Genomic DNA, 22,290 nt, shown 5'->3' on the forward strand with positions numbered 1-22,290 from the left:
TATTGTGAAATTTTATTCAATTCAGTGGCAACAGGAGGAGGCCAAGATTTAATCTGCAGAGGCTGGGATTATCAAGCTTGTGTTTTTTAGAAGATTAATGTTGAAATTTGATTTTTCATGTGAAGCAGCACTGGGTTAAATTTGCCAAACCCAGTGGAAAAAAATTGACCCTAAAGCAGATAACACTAACTCCTATCAGACAGGTAGCCTGGAAAATAGCAATCTGTTATTCCACTGGGAAGTTAGGGTGATAGTAATGGGATGAAAATATGTTAACAGTTGGTTGTGTTTACAATCTCTTCATTTACCTTCTGAATGGGCCTGTGAGACCAGAGGTAAACCATTCATGGGATGTTATTTAAAGTACTATCAAGTCATAGTTTCTCCCTTTCACCTCTACCTTTTGCAAACAGTGAGTGGTATTTGAGGCTCCTGAACTCCCTAAGAGGCAACTCAGTGGATACCTAAACTTGTGCATTTTTCCTCTAATGGTAGGAAAGGTTTTACTCCAACTCCTAAGGAAATCCATGTCAGCACAACACCACATATGTCTGTTCTTGCTTAAAGATCACCCTGGAAACATTCACTCTGGCAAATTTTAATACTCTGGGAAATTCTAATCTGATAAACAGAGCCACTAAGCAACACTGAGCAAATGTCACCTTCACTACTTTTCTATTAGAATAGCAAAGGCAGAGAGACTCCCATGCAAAGAGGAAGGGATCAGCTAGGGTAAAGTGACAAGTTTAATAAGAGAGAGGAATTTTTGTCAGGAGAACAAAAGGCGTACAGTAATCTCACAAATCCTCTTGAACTTGAGAAATGTTAAGTCCGTGAGGAAGGAATACAGGAATATGCAGGACTGTACAGAAAGGACTGGTCTAGGGCTGTGACTTGAAATGTGAATGTTAATCCAGCACTGTTCAAACTCTCTCCAGAAAGGTGAGAGAGGCTTGTCTCAGCCTTCTAAGCAGTATTACTTACTGGAAGAAATACAATTTCAAGAGTACCTCTGAGGAAGAGTGAGTAACAGTGGCTCTCTCACAACTGTGCAAGACAGTTGTTCCAAAAAAAGCTGCCTCCACAAGTCTTTTTCTTTGTAATAGCTCTATTTTATCTTTAAAAATCAATAAATAGCTCAACCCACCGAGTTCCTGGCAAACAGCTCTCTCCAGATACCTGTAGGCATTTTTCAGAGCAAACAACTAACAGCGATGTATCACTAGGGCTTATCTCCTGCCATGCCGAAAGCCTTAGCTGCAACAGCTTAGCATAAGGGTCACATATGCTCTGTAGCTCAGTACCTGCTGTCAAATCTACCTTCCGAGGTATTTCTGTGACGAGATCAGTCGCACACATCTCTCCCAGGTGGTCCTGGGGCAGAGCAGTCCCCCAGGAGCCTCCGGAGCGCGGTACTGCAGCCCGGCCCCGGCCCCACATGCCGGCTCTCGGCCGGGAGGAGCGGGGGAGAACGGCAGCTTTGCCTCCCCCAGGCTTCGCAGGCATTGCTCAGAATCCTTCTTCCCCGTCACGGCCACAGCGAATCCCGTGGGCTGCCCGGCAGGGCCTGCGCCCGCCGCCCGCCCCCGGCACTCGCCGGGGAAGGGGCCGCGTTGCGCGGGGAGACCCCGCAGGCCAGGACCGGGGCCGGGACCGGGCGGAGCGCGGCGGGGCCTCACCTCCAGCTTGTCGGTGAGCTCCTTGTGCATCCTCTCGTACTGCCGGCTCATGTCCTGGTTGCGCTCCAGCAGCGCCTTGCCCAGCCGCGCCGCCAGCACCAGGTCCTTCTCCTTCTGCCGGATCAGCGAGAGCAGCTCGGGGTCGCGGGCGGCGGCGGCGGGCGGCGGCTCCGGCGGCTCCCCAGCGGCGGCCAGCAGCGCCAGCTCCTCCTCCAGGGCCAGCTCCAGGGCGGCGGCCCCGGGCGGCTCCATGCCGCCGGCGCTGTCCGCCTCCGCCGGTGCTGACCCGGCGGCGGGCAGGCGCAGGCACGGCGCCGACATGGCCCTATGCGCCGCCACCGCTCCGCTGCGCCCCCCCGCGCCCGGCCCGCGGCTGCGGCGGCTGGGCGGGGAGCGCCACCGCCCCCGGCCCCCGCCCCCCGGCGCCGGGCCCCGGCAGCGCATCGCCGCGGCCACCGCCACTGCCACCGGCGCAGCCATCGGCATCGGGCCCGGGTGGCGCGGGGAAAACTGGGTCCTGCTGGATCCAGCTGCCGCGGGCAGGTCTCGCCCCTTGTGCCGCAGGCCCAGGCCGAAAATCCCCCCAAAACATCGGGGAAGCCCAAGGAGGGAGCTTTGCACCCCCCGAGGGGAACAGCGCGTTCTCCCCGCTCGCCGCCCGCTCCCCCAGAGCTCTAGCGGGGCTCTTTTGGTTGCCAGAGCAGCTCTCGGGATCTTTGTGCTCAGTAGTTTACCCCGGAGAGCTGACTACAGCTTCCAACGGCCACCGGGGCTTGCTTTCAATTTCAGATTGTTTGGGATGTTCTCGGGGAACATTTGTCCTAAAGGTACCCTCAGTGAACGTTGGGAGTTGTAGTCAGTTCAGCTCCCAGCACTATTCCTTCTCTTAGGGGCAGGACTGGTTGGGGTTTCAGTTTTGGTTTTGTTGATTTTCTATCCCCTTAGATCCTGGCACAGGAGGGAGGCTGAGGCAGAATACAGCAGAATAAACCTGTATATTGTCACATTTGCTAAGACCCATTTCCCTCAATTTCTGATTATACTTTTAAATCAATCAAGGCCTTAATAGTGATTGAACAAAAACATTTTAAAGGAAACTTGTACTTTTGATTCCTAGATTCTGCAGAAAGGAATTACGAGGTTTTTTACAGCTTTTCTCTTTGTATGCTGCTTTCCTGGGGCTTGCTTTCCTTCCTTCTATGGAAGGTTCACTTAGACCATGTTCATCTGTATGCAACAGCCCCAATGCATCAGTCCAAGGATGTTTTTGGCTGGGACAGTTGGTGACTGATGCAGTTTTCAAGCAGGGCTGGCTCCTGCCTCACGTCAAACCCAGCGCCCTGGAGAGCTGCTGATTACTCGTAACAGTTAGAACATGAATTGTGGGAATGCAAACTTCCCTTTGGCCATCTGCCACTGGGACTTGGCCTTTGGTGGGGATACACCCCAACAGCCCAGCTTGGGGGACCTGTTGATCCTTGGCCTTTTTCCTGGCAGCATCAGTTAACAGCAGTGATGCTTTTTGTAATGTGAGCACCTACTCTCCAAGGACCGAGCAGAGACTGGTCCCTCATGTTGCCAGCACCTGTCCCACCACAGTAACTATTGGCCCTTATGACCATTATGATTTCTTTTGCGCTGGTGACCCAGAGGTGACACTTCCTTTATCTCACAGCAATTCCCCCAGGCACTGATTTTTCTAGTCCTTTTGTCCTTGCAGTTCCACAGACACTTATATTGCTGGAAAGAGGGATTGACCATAAGGTGAGATGGTTTGGACAGTACTGGCCCTTTTAAAAGAACCCCTGTCCCAACAGGAGCTGTGATTGCCCAGATTTGATCATCACTATTTAAACACAGGAGGGCGTTTAATATTTAAACTGATTGTGAGTACCTTCTGCTGGAAGTGCCTGCTACAGCAAACCAAGCTTCCTGGTGTGATTAACAAAATCCATTGTGGCATTAATTTTCATCTCTAATGCTTCCTTCAGTGTATAAAACAAAAAGAGATTATACTTTTTGTATACTACAAAAAGAGATGGTTTTAATCTCCCAAACAAAGCCTGAGACAAACCCTATTTCTGCAGCTGTTAGGACAGGGATGAAGAAAAGCTATTGCTTGGATGGAGAGGAAAAAGGACATATAAATCAGTGAAATACATTGTAAATATGCCACCATCTTAGTCAGGCATATATACAAGCTTAATGCTCTTTTGGGGACTATTGACTGCAAAACATAACTGCGTTACCTGGAGTAACCCTGGATTAAAGCTTTCTTTATAGCACAACATGTTATTGACTTACAAAGAAATTCATTATCCTGTGAATTTAGTTATTGATTTGGCATTTTAGAAATATGTTACTACTTTTAAAACTACTTTGTATGCTACTTTATTAATATTTTATTTTGTATATGTCATCACAGCCAAATACCTATGAAAAACTGTTAAGAATATAATAATGCAGTTTCTTTACAATGATATGGTGGCATTATCTATTAGGATCCTAAAATGTATTTCTGCTGAGAGCTGGGACAGTTGCTGCCCGTAAGTGGACAGACACCCAACTCCCATTTCTGCTCTTCTTCCCCTGCTTAAGCTTGGTTATGTCCTTTGGAGAACTTCAACCCAGAAAATAGAAGAGCTAGTTATTGGAAACAAGTCAAATATGAGATTATTTTGGTTTGTTTTAACTGCACTACTGAAGCCTGATGTGAGACTTCACTCCTCATGTACTGAGGACTGCAACAGTGAGTAGTTCTTGTGGAGATTTAGATCAGGCGTTTCAAGAGCTCATGCTCTTGCAACACAGAAGGTTCCTGTGTGTACAGAACAAATGATCTTTCAGCCTGGAAATCACTCCAGGGATGGCCCTTTCTGAAAATGCAAAAAGGCCAGACTGACTCAAGCACACAGAGAACTGAGAGCAAGTGACTGATGCCAGTGATGTCATTACAGAACACAGAAATGTCACCTTGCCCAGGACATATGAAGGCCTTCTTTGTGATATTAGCAAACAAGGGTTAAAATAAAGCATAGCTATAACAGAGTGGTGTTAAGAGTCTCTGCAAGAGGGTGAATCATTTTTTCCTTGCTCAGATCAAAATCTTGCAGGTCTGTATAAAAAAGAAAGTAGCAAAAGGTCTATCCTTATGGGGCAAAAGGATGGCACTGACCTTACCTCTAAGTAATTTTCCATTCTTTCTTTTCCCCCTCCCACAAGTACTGAATCCAGTAAATAAGCCATGGGGAGGGTTGGAGAGCTTGACTCAAGAAGCCATCCAGGGCAACCAGCCAGTGCAAATTCACTCTGCTAAACAGGTTCCTCAAAGATCAAGATACTGAAACAGGCAACCCAGCTTAAGCTGTGGATACAGCAATGAGTATTGTCCTTCCCAGAGGGTCAAGGAGAGCTGAACTCTAAGATGTGCAGGCTCTTCAAGCCCAACGTCAAGTATATGGTTAAATCTGATGCTTTGAAATCTGTATTCTGCCTTGCAGGGATTTCACTGGTTGGTCTGTTCACAAAGGAAGTGTGGCAGAGGGTCTGGACCTTTGGTGGTTACACCAACAAATGCTGGAGCATGTAAGACTGTATGAGTTAGCAGGACAAAGCATTTTTCACACATCAAAAAAGCTGTAAATCCAATAAATGTCCAAGTGCTTCAATCAATACCTTTACCTCAGCTGTGAGGGCAGCACTCAGATAACAGGCAGTGCAAGAGATCATCCTTTTTTGTTTAGAGTTAGGGGAGAAAAAGATGTATTGTGGCAAAGCCACAGCCAGACCTGTAAAAGTAGGTTATTGTCCTGTGCTTTTAGAGCCGACTGTGGTGAGAAAGGAATTCCCATCAACATCCTTAATCTTCCTGCCAGTGGGCTGACAGACTTCCAGAGGAGGCAGCACAAGATATCAGGTTTCTTTGGCCATTCTCTCTCTTTCTCTCTCTCTCCCTGCCCCACTCCCCACTTTGTGAATGATTAATTGCTTTATTTTTCTCACTGTTTTCCTGCACTTTATTTCTGACAAATGTTTTGCTTTTTCTGGTTGTTTGTGTACCTCTGTGCCGAGGTGTTTCAGCCACAGCCTCCCCTGCTACAAGAGGTGCAGGCAGCCTCAGAGAGTTTGCAGTTACCCTAATGAATAATTAAAAGCCATATGCGTCTTGCTTGCAAAACAGGCCAGAACTGCAAAGCCAGAGATAAAACTCATGTGTGACCTTTTTTTTTCTGCTTCTGTAATGTCCAAAGCTATCTAGTATGTGCCTAGCTTTTCCCTGGTGCTGGGTAGAGGAAATACAGGATGGGAAGGTGTATTTGCAGAGCTTGGTGTACTAGTTCGAAAACAAACTAGTGGAAGGCACCAAGTCAGAGTAACAACTTAATAGGGACATAAAGGGGAAAAAAAATAAAGGCAGAAAATACTGGGTTAAACTGACAGAGTCAGGATACAACCTGACACCCTGTTAGTCAGGGTGGTGGTGACAGTCCAATAAAATGGTGGCTGCAGTCCTCCTGAAGTGATAGATGTGGTTCTGTCGAAGCAGTGATCCTGTAGAAAGGGCCTGATATTCCTCAGAAAGTCCAGTGGTAGCTATGCAGCTCTTGTCCTCTAGGAATCCAGTAGAAAGGTTGTCTCTGATATTCAGAGTCTCAGATTATATTCATGATGGGATGCTTGGTTCCTCCCTCTGGGTGGAGCATCTCACAATGGGGTAATGAGTCATGAGGCCAAGTGTGATTAGGCTCATTAACAGAAGATAGTTCGGAGGGAGTTATCTGTGAGTCATGCGGCAGGACAATGATGGGCCATTAACAGCAAGATAGTCTGGGGAGAGGAGGCAAGGAAACACTGCCCCACCTGATTTCAACAGCTCATGAGGATGGTAATAGAATACACTGCAACCCAGGACACTTGGTAAGGGTGAAAAAACCAGAGATTTCTCGTTAAACAGAAGGAAAAGAAAGCTGTTATGAGTGTTAGCCAAGCGAGATGTAGTAAAATAAAAGACCATCCTGATTTTTATCAAGGCTCAATATCTCCACAGAGTTTCTGACAAGTTTGTTGTTTCCCAGGGTTATCAATATCATGTCAGGTAGAGCAGAAAGATCACTCATCCACCAAGGTGACTCATGACATTGAAGTCAGGGGAAACATCCGTGGACTGCTAAGGGGGTGAAGCATGGCCTGGATGACTCAAGAGTTCCCAAGGACAGAGCCAACACCATGCTGTGCTCACCCTGCCTGTGTGTAAGGAACAAGGGGTGCAAAGGGAAAAGAATAGGGGAAGAGTTTTGTAATTTGGCACATAGGAGTTAGAGATTTAACAATTTTGTACTATAGGTTTTCATCTCTGTGAGTTGTGAAGTTTGGAAGCATTCTCTAACAGACTCTCCAAAACAAAGCTGACAGTGCCAGGAACAAGCAGAACTACTCTGGATCTGGAGGAGTTGCATGGCCAATACTTCAGGCCAGCTTGATCTGTTTGGGGTACCACACCAGCAATTTGACTTCAGTTCACGCCTGGCCCTGACCTGACACATAAGCTGCTTTGCACTTGAGGCTCCTTCTTGACTTACCATGCTCCAGGGAGACTCTGGACACAGGATTCAAGCTGGGTCTTTCTTAGTAGGATGATCTTCCAACACTTAAGCCAAGAGGGCACTCATCCTCACATACCCTTGCACCAGCTGCAGGGATTGCACTGTGTGCCTTCACCAGCAAGTAGCAGACTGCTGGAGCTGCTGGAGAAGCTGCAGAGAAACAAAAAATGTCTCACGGACACGGTGAGCATGACAGAGTGCAGAGCAGAGCTGGGCTGGGGCTGTGCAGGGTGGGAACTGCACACTCGTGAGAGGTGTTGAGTCTGAGCGCTCCTACACAAACCCAGCCGTGGGCTGGCTGCTTCTGCAGCCCATAGGAGGAGTAAAGATGTAATGGTTCCATGGGAAGATGTACATCTACATCTGGACTAGTGCTGTGTTTTTTAATGAAGTAGGTATTTTCAGCAGTGGGTGTGAGTTTCTCCCTCTTGAATCTTACCATATGACAATGTTTGCCAAGCCTTTGTGGAACAAAAACTCCTATTAAGAATTGAAAAGTAGCTCGTGCCTTCACTCATATGGAGGCACAAACAGAGAGCTGTTTTTGCTAGTATTTCTTTACAGCAAACCCTTAAGTCCTAAAATTATCAGTCATGGTGTGGGCCATGGAGTTCTGCAACCATTAATGACTGGACATTACTTTGTGCTTTGTTGTAGGGAAAAATATTTGTTCACTATTATCTTGCTCTGCTTCTTAGGGTTATGCAGTGATTTGTAATGACTCATTTTAGGAATGCTGGTCTTTGATCTGGTACTATTGGATTGTAATTGGCCATGTTGACAAAAAGCAATGTGGGGTTTAATGCAGCCTCTTTCACTAACTGTTGTGGTCAATTATTTCATGATAATGGCAACTCTGCCAGGTATTTTTACTTCACTGAGCAATTATGTTGTTATGGAAACTGGTATTCTATAAATTACCTGAAGAGAGACCTGATTCACTTTTTGGGAACAAGGAATTTTAAAGTAAAAAGTACAGGATAACAGGGTTTTTTATTAGCTGTATATTTATTTGTGTAATTACTAATCCTTAGGGCTGTTAACTCCTTGATGCAAATACCAGCACCTTTGTGTCCATACAGGATCTGCTCCCTTGTCACATCATTAGGAGCCAGACAATCCTGTCCAGGGGGAGACATCCTGGGTATATGCAGCAGAGAAGCTTTCAGAAGGAGTTTCTGCAGCACTCATTACCTATGAGAGTAATCCCCTTCCATGCCCTGAGCTGTTTCCTCAGCACTTTCCAAGACCACAAACTACGATAAACACGTGGGTGGAAAACCACTGAACAGAAGTAATTAAGTTGCTCCTGGTGAGCTAAAGCTCATTCTACATGGATGAGGGACCCTGCATCAGCTTGAGGTAGTGAGGAAAGGGCAGTCAATAACTAACTCATGTAAGCACAAGTTAACTATTGGGAGACAGCAAATGTTAGTTCAGACAGATGTTAATTTCAAAACCTAAGAAGCCAAATTCACCCTAATCTTGTCAAGATAGAGGGGACAAGGATTATCTCAGAGACTGCTGAATCATTCCTCAAAGGACTACACATGCCCAGGGAGAAAGGTGAAAAGGGCACTGTGAGGAAGACTTCTGGTCTTCATCAAAAAGACCCCCGAGGAAGAAGAGGAGCGTGCGCATACATGACCCATATGTTAATGATATTAATGACTTCCGAGAAATAATTTGTAATACCACACTTATCCCGAGGAATGTGATGAATATTCATAATTTAACCCTTAATACTGTGTTGTAGAGAGCACCGGTATGTGTGTTTGGAGGAGCGATCCCCACACACCCAGCACGCCGAATAAAGCAAATACCCACTTCTCTGACTCTGTCTCTGAGGTGTCTCCTGGCCCGGTTTCAGCGCAATTCAGTAGTCAGTGCTATTCCCCAGCATCTTTCTCCTTTTTCATGCTTTCAAACTGTGATTTCTTCTATTTCTTTTTAACAGTTGAGTTAGTAAAAAAGAACATTGTCACCTTTTACATGTTCAGCTCACAGGACAGGGGCACACTGTCTCCCTGGGCCCCAGGAGTGCTCTACACTGTCAGGAGCAATAACCTCTCCTCCTCTTGGCTCTGGAGGCACCTGGAAACCTGTCTTTGCTGTGTCAGCCTGGCCATGGGGAGACCTGCAAGTACTAGGGAATGGGTTTCCCCGAGTAGTGGGTTTAATTTGGGAGGCAGTAATCAACCTTGCTATAAAAATAGCCAAATCTTAATCGCTCCAGAAAAATGAAAATCCTGTGTCTTCTCATTCTAGTTGCTGGTTCCTAAATCCCCTTCAGTTTGTCAGCACCCTTTCGTTTCACAGAATGTCAAGTTTCCAGACTGGTGTATCATCTCCCTGGGGTCTGCTGCCCACATAGCAGGTATTCAAATGCAAAATAGCAGACTTTGTAAGAGTGCAGGACAGCTTCAGCTGGCAGGAAAAGATTTGGGTTTCTTACAAATGTGGTTACATATTACTGTATGAGAACAATTCACAATGAAATGAAACTTGCTATGAGTGATTTCTGTTTTAAGCTCATATTATGTATAGGGGTTTTCAAGAGAAAAAGAATTGCCAAGTAATAGCTAAGACATACTGTTGAATTATGGGTATTGCTTTCTGTTGTTTAATTACCTGCAGACTGCACTCTCCTGCTGGAAAGGCAAAAGCAGAACAGTTTTCATCTGGCAAAAGTATTTCCATAGGATTGAAAAGTAAATTATTTTCTACCATTTATACTGCTCAGAAAACCAATGTATCTTTTTTCCCTCATTTTGGGACTTGAATCACAAACAAAAGCAGGACATTGAAAGCTTTTTTATTTTCTTGTTTTACTGCAAGCATAAGAACTTCTCTGAACAGCACTGTGCAAAGATCCCTGGATGTTGCACATACCATCTGCTTTTGGAGAGGAAGCAAAACCCAACCTTTCCCTAAACTACACACCACCCCTCCTTGTACTGTCTGCTTTCCAAGGAGTCCAAACCTCTTCACAGAAACTATAATGAAGCAACCCTTGGGGTGACATTGTCCTCTAATCTCTGCTCCCCTTTCACAGAGGGATGAGGAGAAGCCAAGGAAGTAACTTGCCAACAGTCCCCAATGCCAAAGCATGCAAATCTCATAATGAAGTTGTGACCTACAGTCTTAACCCTTAGATCACAGTTTCTCTTCAAGAGTCAAGTCACAAAAGGAAAACAAAAGAGTTCCTGTCAATATATCTTTACAACAACTACACTGCTTTGGTTTTTGAGTCAGACTCCTGAGGATCAAGGAAGGAGCTGCTGTAACACAGCTGAAGTCACAGATGTATAATAGTGATGCTACAAAAGAGCTGAAGAGAACAATTGCAAGAGAGAAGGTTGAAGCTCCAGAGGGCTTGAGATCAAAACATAAGGCACATGGAAAACATGAAAGAGATTGGTCTTAGATACTGGAAAGGACCAATGGAGAGAATGAATCCATATTACACTAATTTTACTGGTCAGATTTTAAATTGTCAGATAAATTGTGCTTGTAATTTTAAAAAGTATTTATTTATTCCTGCTTGGAGGACCTAGTTGACATCAGTTATAAATGTGTTAGGACAGAAAAATCAAAGTGTTTAACTGCTGCAAGGCACTCTCATCATATCATAATGCCTTTTGAAGCGGAAATTCAATGATTGATCAGAGGAGATCTAATTAACTGACTACATTATATGAAAAAAACAACCATGGAGAAAGCTGTGATACTCTGGGTATCACATTCATCAGAATCTTTGCTCTGCTGCATGGATGTGGGTGTTCTAAGGAAAAGCCAAACCTTCATTCAATAGATCACCTAAAAATAAACCTTAAGATTAAAAGTTTCCTTTCTCTTTCTATCCTGCCTTTCCCATATTATTGCTTTGCATACTTCTAGACATTTTAGGAAATGCATAGACCATATTTGTCAATAAAATATTCAGCATTAAGCTGACTGCTTAAATCTAATATTCACCCACACATGATCTATATGGGGGTGAAATTTAGATACGAACATTACCTTAATAAAGTGCCTTCTATTCTTGCTTCCCATTTTTGCATTTTGCTGTACAGCATTCCATGCCTGCAGGGACTGGGTGAGCTCAGTTGCATCGGGAATGACATTTATGAACATTTAGTGCAGCCTTGGTGTGAGTTCACAGCCAACTTCTCCCATGGGGTGAGTGAAGGCAGCGACGTGACAAAAAGGGAGCCAAATACGGTTCACTGGGATCAGTGAATATGTTGACATGCTGTTGTAGTGTCCTGGGTTGCAGTGTATTCTATTACCATCCTCATGAGCTGTTGAAATCAGGTGGGGCAGTGTTTCCTTGCCTCCTCTCCCCAGACTATCTTGCTGTTAATGGCCCATCATTGTCCTGCCGCATGACTCACAGATAACTCCCTCCGAACTATCTTCTGTTAATGAGCCTAATCACACTTGGCCTCATGACTCATTACCCCATTGTGAGATGCTCCACCCAGAGGGAGGAACCAAGCATCCCATTATGAATATAATCTGAGACTCTGAACACCAGAGGCAACCCTTTCTACTGGATTCCCAGAAGACAGGAGCTGCATAGCTACCACTGGACCTTCTGAGGAAGAGCAGACTCTTTTTCTACAGGCTCACCGCTTCAGAAGACTGCAGCCACCATTCTACTAGACTGCTACCACCACCCTGCCTAACAGGGACTCAGGTTGTATCTTGACTATGTCAGTTTGAACCAGTGTTTTCTTTTAGTTTTTTTTTTTTCATTTTCTTTAATTTCCATTAAGTTGTTATTCTGACTTGGTGCCTCCCACTGGTTTGTTTACAAACTAGTACATGTAGAAAGAATATAAAGATGGGATGCATATTTTGCTTACTCAATGGCTTTTCATTCTGGATGTAGAGACTGATAAAACTCCATAGCAATCTAGGCTCTGGGTTTGGCTGAATGCCCTTTGGTGTGTGATTCTTCTCTCTCTTAGAAAACAGGTTATTTCATAAAGCTTCCACACCTTTGCCTGCCTAGAATGACACGAAATCAGCCTTGTTGAGCAGGAAGGGAAAAGTCATCAGAAACCATATTTTGTACCTGATTTCAGTGCTGTGGGTTAGCTTGCCACTTATTTGGGTATCTGGTTTCTTTCAGCAACACTTTGCTATTAAAAGTATATCTTAGCTTAAATAAACATGTTTTTGCCTATTTTAGTTATGCTCTTTTAGGTCAGTGTCAGATGTAGCCTTATGTAAAGAATTTAATTAATTTTTATTTTCCCTCACTGTTTTCATATAAAGGCATCATATAGACAGATGAATATTGCTTCCCCAAATTTACATTTAAATGAAGAAATTTCAGTGAAGGCCAAAAACTAGGGAAGCAACTACCTTCCAAACATTCCATTATTGAATATCCTCGCGAAAGAGCCTGTATGGCTTCCCATTCCACAGTCTGGCTCATAATCCTTACTACTCCCTGGGTCAGTTTTGTGCTATATATATAAATATATATATAAAATACATGCTGGGTCAGTTTTACTCCAGTTATTTAACTCCAAAGAAGTAACCTATCTACAACTAGCTGAAATATTTATGGGTCTGCCCTTCAAGTTGTTGAGTTTGTTGAGTGTTTCAGAACTTACTCAGTGGGAAAGAGGAGATGCTTGCACATAACATGGTATGTCTGCAGAGCTCAGGAAATATTGTTTCAATTTTCAGAGCACACCAACATCCCTGTTGAGTGCAGAAGCCTCCTGGGAACTTGCTGTGGGCATGAAAGGTAAGAGCTTACTGTGATTTTTAGTGTGTCTGCACATGCATCCCCCTTGGTTGCTTCCCTTTCTCTCCTGCTGACTTACCAGCTCAATAAGGTGTAGGATAAATAACCCGAAGCGCTATAGCCACCAGGTATTGGAAAATCATTCAGCAGCACAGCCTAAGAGCCATCCCCAGCTGATGGGGGAAAGGCCTGTGGGTGAGGGAGGTGATTTATGGGAATCATCTCTCAACTGCTATAGAATTAGCACCTAGAGTTGGAAAAAGAATCTGGAATAAAGGACTCTACCTCACTCTGCACTTCAAATGTTTTGTTTTAAAAGCTGGAGTTGCATTCATAGAAATTAAAATGGGGTTCCCCTGTGCCAGCCTTTTGTGTCTAGTATTCTAACATGCTTCTGTTGAACTTTGTCTGGCTTTCTGCTACCTTAATTATATCTATTAGTTGTTAGTCTGTTGAACCCTTCATTTATCTCAGTTCTTTGAAGAATAAGAGCAGTTTGAGTAGTTGGAGAATGCTGCCTAGGCCAGTGATTGTGTTTATAAAACAGAAACATATTCCTCTTTACTTACAGTCATTATGAATGGAAAATGCATCTATTGTTTGTGTTGCTCTGAAATTATGTATTGCTCTTTCAGACACCTGAGGACCGATTATCACCTCCTGAATTTTTGTGTTTGTCTGTGAGAGAAAATGTCCTTTATTGTCCTATCTCAGAAACACCATCTCATCAATTGGGAACCCATTTAGAATTCTTTTAATTTGGCAGATCATTAGAATATATATGGCACTTCCAGGGAAAATTAAACCATGTGGAAGCAACAAAAGACTGGCAGTTACGTCTGATCAACAGTAATAGTCCAACATCTTTGGAGAAAATAATGTATTTTAATTCAGAAGCCTATCAACATTTAACAAAGCTGAATTTTGTGTTTTTAGCCCATTACAAAAATACCGGTATTTGGAAATTGGTTTTGTATTGCTTTGTGTGTGTTCTGTTGTTGTTTTGGTTTTTGTTTTTTTTTGTTTTGCGGTTTTTTGGTGAGGATAAGGGGGAAGGGTGAAAAGACAGACAGCTGCAAGGACTTGCAGCACATTCTGATTCTTTATTTTGTTTGACCTGATTTAACAAGCTTCCTCTGTTGAAATATCATCGTCTATGTCGGGAATTATGTCAGGAAGCACAATATGTGAAGTGTGGGTGAGTGAGCTTGCAAAAATTGTCTATGAAGATCAATTATAGGAATTTTTGAATTACACATTAGATAAGAAGCAGATGACTTCTTTTCCCTTGCAACTGCGCTGATAACTATTTTTGTCTAAATTAAAATACAGCCATAGAGGCAGTGAAAATCTGTCACTGAGCATCACAAGCTGCCCAAGCTTATTGATAATTTTCTTCTTTACGACTGAGGTTCTGCAGAGCCGTGGTTTTGGCACGGAGCACTGTGCAGATGAAGCCAGAGAGCAGCAATCCACTAACAACCTACGATTTATATGCAGCTTGGGCAGAAATGGCCCTTTACAAATGAGTTGGTATGAATGAAAAGAAAAATGCTCTTAGCCATGGCCATTTTCTGATGTGTTGGTATAGCTGAATGATGCAGTGGGGGCTGTGTATTCTTCTGTCATACCACAGCTGGGCAGACAGTGACAGGGGGAGACAGCCTTGTTCCTGCACCTTCATTGTTTATAAATACCTTGTATCAGCCTGTTCATTGGATATTTCTGAATGTGGAATAGCAGTTTTTGCCCCAAGAGGCTACATATAAGGGGGAAAGACTTTTGCAGACTCTACGCTGCTGTTGAACATGACTGCCAGCACTGCCTGGCTGTGCCTCTGGCTCAGATTGTAACTGAATTCCAGAAAACCAGTAGGATTTAAAGAACCCTTTTCAAGAGAGAAGTAGCAGTTCTTATTCACGGGAACTAGATGATACATCATCTTTTGAGCCTGGGATATTGAAAGGCATCAGAATGAAAGTCACAGGAACATAGAGAGGACAAAGATGCAACTAACTATGCAGCCTGTGTACAAATCTCTTTTATTCCAGCATCTTTTAGCATCCAGTATTCTAAATAATCTTTATTTCGTAGTATCTGTTCATGGTGGAATAGGTTGATGCAGAACCCAGCCTCCTCCATTGCTTTAAACATTGTCTTCTGGAGGATTTTAAGTGGTAGCTGGTGTTCTGCTTTAGAAAGGTTGTTAACAAATAAAATTACTTGAGATATATTTTTGGTTTTAGTTATTGTTGTTTTTTGTCATTTGAGGTTGGCTATTAAGCTTTTTTGGATAACTCTTTGATATGAAAAGCTGACTACTTTCTGCTTCAAGCTTAAAAGGTTTAAGATGTAATGTGTGGGGTGCGCCAACAAGTCTGCACCTCTCCCCTCATTTCCAAGGATCTATTAATTGTTCTCATCCACTGGCACAATTAATTAATGCTGCATCTGATCCATTTCACATTTCAGAGAAGCAATACACAAGATCCATTGCTCTGAGGAAAACTGGAGAGCTAAGTGGTGGGAAGAGCAGAAAGTAGAAAATATTCTACCTTAGTACTGAGGTAATTAATTCAATTATAGAGGAATTCGAAATAGTAGCATAAACCCACCTTTTATTTAAAAGTTATTTTTAAACAAAAGTTGACCTGCAATACTTTAAAAACATGGGGGGAGAAAAAAGGTAGCCTAGAGCTATTTTTTATTCAGGTAATGTTTATTCCACAGAAACTCTTTCACATGGAGTTTCCATTCCTCTTTCAAGACTTGTATTTTTGTATCCAGCCTTTGGCTAAAAATGGTTAAATGCAATTCCTTGGCAGACCATGAACATTGCACCATTGCAACAATTTTCCACCTTCATAACTTATTTTTGAGGAAGAATATACTGGGTTTGGAGCCTTTCCTTTCCAGGTAGTAAAGGAAATTTATAAGTGTGAGAAAACAATGTGAGCCAGGCCAATCACCATGAGAAATGGTGACGAGCACTCCAAAAAGAGCAATTTGACCATGCAGTGACCTCCAAAGCAGCCAGAAATTGTCATTCACTTCCTTTATGAACCTTAAATTACTTCAGTGTTTGTCGGTGTTTTTAATCACTTATTCATCACAATTCTTAACATGGAAAAGCTGTTTAAAAATGAGAATCCCACAATAGTCACTGTAAAATATTTCTTGGCCTCCAAGCAAACAGTATAGAACTAATTCTAGAAGAATTAAATAAAGTAACATGTAGGCTGTCATTGCTGAGTTCTTCAGGACAGGAATGAACACACCCACTCAGAGCAAGAACATCCAAAATCCGTAAAGTACAAAAATCGTGATTCCAGATTGAAAAATAGGCAGGCAATCAAATCTAAATTTCTTTTAGTCTTACCTGGAAGAGTCCTTTGACATTAAAACTGTCATTGCCTCATCTGATGCTTTTATTTATACTCTGCACAAAGTGCTACTATTGTTCTTTTTTACCCTATTCCCACTGCCCACTATGCTATAGAGCTGCAGAGCACAGATTATTGGATACTGGCATTTTTGGAATAAATCTTCAAAGGAAAAAGACAGACTTTCTTTCAAGTTCAATTACACAAAGAATCCAAGTCTACCTCTGTGTCTTAAATCATCAGAGTTAATAAGGAGTGGGTTTGTTTGTCTTTTAAATGCTGACATAATTTTAACAGACATACTTTGTTTAATCTATTTTCATACTAAATTTTGATACTTCAGTCCGGTGGGATTTGTTTTTCTAATAAAATATCTGGGCACTGATGCCCAATCCCACAAACAAGCAAATTATTGCTGTATTTAAGGAAAGGGTGTATTTTCTGTGGATTTGTTAATTTAAGGCAAAGAGTCCTGCTGTGAACATCTAGAATTCATTCACCCTAGGACCAATGTATGATTAAATTTTAATAATAAGTTTTAATTGTGCTCTCAAAGGAATTCTGTATCTTCACCATAAAGGTGTTTCTGTTCTTTTTTTCTTTTGGAATCTAAGTAAAATATAATTGGATATGGCCATTTTTTACATGATTATTCTATCTAAATTCCAAAGTAATTGAGTGTTACAGTAGATGCAGTTTCCATCTGATAAGTGGCACGTGTCCTGTTCTAGGTTTTATCTTGTAAACCAGAGTTGCTTTCCCTTCCCCATCAATGAAAACATGCAAGTGGTTCTTTAGGACATTTAAAACAAAACATTTTTTATAATGGCTCAGCTACTTTATCAGTTTTGCTTTAATTAAGCTCTTGTCACCTGTTGCTCTGCAACATGTAATTCCCATTAAGTCATGCAAAATTTAGTTTTCAGCTGCTCCAGGAGATGTTAATGTGAGCACATCAATATTCACGTGTCTTGACAGATCGTGAGGTTTAATAAATTGCTTTCTATAAAATAATTTTTGTGGAATCAGGAGTGTTCCTGTGATAGCACAAAGGAAGCCTGAAGCTGAGATATATGAAACATCATTTGCTTTTCACTGCATCTACAAGTTAATAAATTATTTCTCTGGAAAGTAATGAGGGATTTGTTTTAGGCAAATATAAAAAAAATGAAGAAGACAATTAGGATTAAAAAAGGCGCTTCACTTTCATGTGGTTAAATGCTCAGTTTGCTCATAAAGAAGGATTCTTAGTGACCCAATTCTCTTACTATTTCATTTTGGTCACCAGAAGTTTATCATGATTATGTTTTGGCTTACAGGGAAATTCAACATTTGAATTCAACAGTTTGTTAGGAGAGTGTGGTCAGAACTGAGCAGTGTGTGCTGGAATGAGGAATCCTCAGAACTGGGATTTGGTCTGAAGAGCAGCATCACATATGTCTGTTTGCATTTTTATGAATAAATCAAAAGATAGATGACAACTACGTACCTAATAAGAGGGCCATGTGTTTTTAAAAGTATTTTAATGGATTTTACTTCTGTAAATATAAAGAAAATAGAAGCAATGCATAAAAAACCCCCAGTGAACTTGTATAATACAATTATTAGCATATTGCTAATACAAACAAAAAAGGCCTTTAATATTTCAATCAAAATAACCTTGAAGAATATTATCTTTGCGCCTACCTTCTAGTGAAAGTCTGTGGAAGAAACACCAAACAGCCTTTCAGGTCTTTTAAAGTTTCATTTCCTTTTTGCTTATCCCAGGAGGATGACAGCATAGTAGTCTTTTTCCAAAAATTCTCAGGAGGAAATTAAAAATACTGCAGAAGGAAAGACAATGTAATTGTTTTCCTGGCGATTATTTGTCTTTGCCTTCATCTCTTCGATAAGGAATTTACTTCCCTCTTCCATAACTCTTCTTCCCAAATAGGTATTGTGCAAATATTCCTGTCCCCTGTAGTATGTATGACTATTATGTCAGGTTGGATACTTTGTGATAGTTTGGGGAAAGAAAGTAAAACAAAATGTGTCAGGGATCTAGGGATTATTTAGGTCCCATTAAGCAAAGGTGAGAGCTACAATGGTTTATGACAGTATCAGCCAAGTTAAATCCTTTATTTTGAAACACAAAGTGGTAACCCCGGTGTGATCAGGGTTAGGGCTGAAGAAAGAACTTGGTTTATTACAAGATCTTTTAAATATTGGTGAGTTAGAGGAAGGGATAGAGCTGATAAAGCTAATTTTTTGTTTTCATATAGAATTATAGATTATAGATTAGCATATAGATTAGCTATGGTAAAGGCCTTGCTGAAGAGCATGATTTATCTCTGGGGCCAACATCCCCTGGAAGCCTTGCCTGCAGACCCATCTGCATGAGCAGCATTACAATTTGGAAAGAACAGAGCTGGAGAGATTTGCAAGGTAGGACAAAAAAAATAGGCTTTTGGTCATACTTAGCTCTTAGCACTGTGATAGCACAAGCCTGGTTTATTGCTTTCTAACCATATATAAATTCATTAGCACCTTGGGAGCAGCCACAAGTGTCTCACTGCTCCACAGATGAAGATATTTCCAAGTAATGCTGCTGTAAATACAGAAGTTCACAGCCTGATGGTGTTGGGGGGGACTTGGGAGCTCTCTGCCCATTAAAATATGGTGAAGTTAGTTAGGATGAGGATCTGAACACCAGGTTCTTGGCAAAAAGCCGGTGTACCTGCCTGCCTGCTTGTTTACTTTTACATTTATGTGGTATCTTAGACCTCAGGCAAGCCTGAAGGATGCTACAGTGACAAGCAATGGGAACATAGTCACCTTGGAGCACAATGCAACAGCAAGAGGGGAGAGAATTTGGGCTGAGGAAATAAAGGGAAACCCCTACTCTTGTAATAAAATAATGTCAAACAGATAGTAACCAATTCAATGCATGCTGAGATGTCAAAACATGTTGAGCACCATATTGGGACCTGCTTAGGGAAAATAACAGAGCTATTTATGCTGTTACACTTTTGGACAACCTATTAATTTAATAGTAGGAATAAGCCTTTACTTTGTATGGTTGCAGGTCTGCTGCTGCTCATTCTACTTAAGTGAGGTTATAACCAGGAGCAGCTGTCAAGTTCAAGGAGTGATACATAACTTGGCTGTTACAAAGGACTGGTGCACTATGATTTCTCTTGATAAAAATATCAAAGGTAGGAAGGAATCATCACTTTCACTCTGAAGACTTCACCAATTTAAAGAAAAACAAAATATGTGTTCTTCTGAACAGGTATGTATTTCTCTTTTTACCTGAGACATCAGAAATGGGTACTGAGGTGTTATCACTGAAACTAGTTTTTCTCTCTCTTCTTCTCCCCTCATCTGTCACTTCAGTTTTTTTCTTACCATTTGATAACAATTCTGGTGCAGCTGCATTTTTATGCTACTATTTCATTTTGCTGGTAGACATTCTTATTTACATGAGTCTGTTACAGAGGATCAAAGAAGAAAAAAAAAACAGTAAGTGACCTTGTATCACATGGCTGCTTCTAGCAAAATATGTATTTAAGGGCCTTCTTAAAGGGAACTAATCTAATTTGAGCCTTCATCTAAATTATGAGGAAAACTGTATCTGTCCCAAAGGCTTTTAAGAGCCAGCTTCTTTGCTTGCAAACACTCAAAAAATATATTTATTTGGAAAAATTAAATTATAAACCTGTAAATCAGTAAACTGATGCTATTGTTGAACCTGTTGGGCAGCTGAGAGAGGCTCATGATCCAGCCAAGCAGCTAATTTGGCTGGTTAAATTTGGGATATTGTATGGGAGACCCAGAGCCAGTGTTCACATTCTGAAAGGAAAGGGGAGCCTTAATGTACATCAGATAAAACCCTTAATGACCCATTTCCTCTCCCAATGTGTGGATCAGCTGTTCCACACCATCCTGCAGAGAAGATGGAAGGAGAATCAGTCACACCTTTGTGATTTGAACACAATATAGAACTGAGCTGTCAGAAGGAAAACCCAGCTCTTCTGCTTCCCCCATTTTCTAAATCCAAACTGATGTACAGATATGGTGATATCCCAATGGAATTAGAAAGAGTGTGGATATTTAACAGTAATTCTGGCAGTTAAAACAGAGGGGGTTAATGACATTTGCTGAGGAGATAGGCTGGAGAAAGGGAAAGGCAGAGGAGCCTGAAGTTCTCTTAGTTGGATGGCAGACAATGAGACTTGTTTAAAATCTAGGGTAGAATACCTTTAGACATGGTAGGGTTCGAATATCAGGGAAGGATGTGGTATTTTACTAAAATGCTACCACACTACCATGACAATTAACCAGCTCATGTACAGGAAGCTCTTTACTGCTTTTCTGTTTAAGAGCTGATCTCTCCTGGGCAATGCGGATGTGGATGAGACACGAGCAATGACAGTGTCCTGAGTGGAGTCCAAAAACCAAACTGGCAGTGCAGGTAGTGGACAATTAGATTTTAAAAACACTTTCTGGCTTTGTAACTTGAAATGAACCCAGCTATGTAAGTTTGAGACAAGAAATACACCACAACTATGTCAGTGTTCCAGGGGTGGACTCAGGGAGGTGGAAGCACAAATCTCTAAAATCATTTCTATAAAGTCAAATGTAATAAATCCATCAGTCCATTATGTGATCAGCTAGATGCCAAGCCAGTATTAGCATCATTAAAATGAATGTTGGAGAGCAAAATATCTTATTTTTTGTCAATCAGCAACATGATTATTTTTAAGAACCACATCACCGAGGTTTCTGTTACCAGATTAAATCTTGCCCAGACACTGTGTAAAAAGGGGCTATGTTTTGTGCACCTGTGATGTCTGCAGGTCACATCAGTGCTCCGTGCCGATGTTCTCCCCGGACATCTCCTCATGAATCCATCGGATCCATCCTTACACAAGATCATCCTGTATCCCACGGAGCCTTCTGATCGATGCATCACGGACAGAGGGGGGGCCGAGCTGGGAGCTTTTCACTAGTGCTTCACTTGAAAGTTAATAACCTGTATCTGAATAAAACGGCCATACAAAAAAGGTCATAAAGGTCAGGCAAACATTTTACAGAAGGAAATTTAATGCTTCTGAAAACCTTTCCATTTCCCCTCTGGCTGCTTTACCTGCCAGGAGCTGCTGCCAGCTATGACGTCTAGGGTAGGGTTGAGCCAGCTCCACTCAAAACTACTGAGAATGAGTCATTTTTGCCTTTTAAGATTTGGCAAGGAAAACAAACAAGCAAACAAAAAAAAAAGGAGGTGAAATACAGGACAAGGGGGAGCAAACCCGTGAGGGCAGAGCAGCACTAGCTGCTTGGTGTGCAGCAGTGTCCGAAGGCCCTCCTCTGCTCCCTCCGGATGCGGAGCTGGGGAAGCCCCACAGCCCAGGGGTCCCCTCACGGTCCCCTCAGAACCCGCCGCCACTCCCACCCTCACGGGGCCGCCGCCACTCCCGGACAGGGCTTCCGGCCCCGCAGGCCTGCGATTGGTCCGCGCCGCGGTACTGGAAGCGACGCCAGGACTCCCACGCCCACCGCGCCGTTCAAACGCAGGCGGCGGTAAGAGCGGGGCGCGCGGGGATCTGAGGAGGCCGTGGGAACGGAACCTGGAGTGGGGCGGCTCTGAGGGAGGCTCGGGGCCACGGGAAGGGGGCTTGGGACGGAGCGGCTCTGAGGGGGGCTCGTGTCCTCCCGCTGCAAGCTCCGGAATTTGGGGGGCTCCGCGCCTTCCCAGCGAGGTTGTGGGGTCGCCGCCCCTGGAGGTGTTTAAAGAAAGACTGGCCGAGGCGCTGAGTGCCGCGGGGAAGTTGACACGGTACGGTTCGCTCACAGGTTGGACTCGATGGTCTCGGAGG

General features: G+C 42.8%; 1 protein-coding gene and 2 long non-coding RNA genes across 4 annotated transcripts in view; 1 reads left to right on the top strand and 2 right to left on the bottom strand.

Annotated features, from left to right (window-relative positions):
* Window positions 1–2,000, bottom strand: part of BICDL1 (BICD family like cargo adaptor 1) — a 49,158-nt gene extending 47,158 nt beyond the window's left edge. The window contains exon 1 of the mRNA XM_039561074.1: window positions 1,680–2,000. Within this exon, the coding sequence (XP_039417008.1) occupies window positions 1,680–2,000 (321 nt within the window). The remainder of the gene's footprint in view (window positions 1–1,679) is intronic.
* LOC120410840 lies at window positions 1,517–19,582 on the top strand. Its single transcript, XR_005603180.1, has 3 exons — window positions 1,517–1,692; window positions 12,989–13,049; window positions 19,497–19,582. It is a non-coding gene; the product is annotated as an uncharacterized LOC120410840 (long non-coding RNA).
* Window positions 15,075–21,988, bottom strand: LOC109144429. Of its 2 annotated transcripts, XR_002045200.3 has the most exons (3): window positions 21,561–21,988; window positions 21,256–21,452; window positions 15,075–19,899 (listed from the first exon to the last, which is right to left on the bottom strand). It is a non-coding gene; the product is annotated as an uncharacterized LOC109144429 (long non-coding RNA). The 2 variants fall into 2 exon arrangements; XR_002045199.3 differs by having other exon boundaries at window positions 15,075–21,452.
* Window positions 21,989–22,290: the final 302 nt, after the last annotated feature.

This window comes from Corvus cornix, chromosome 15 (assembly GCF_000738735.6).
Source record: "Corvus cornix cornix isolate S_Up_H32 chromosome 15, ASM73873v5, whole genome shotgun sequence".
Taxonomy (NCBI): Eukaryota; Metazoa; Chordata; class Aves; order Passeriformes; family Corvidae; genus Corvus; species Corvus cornix.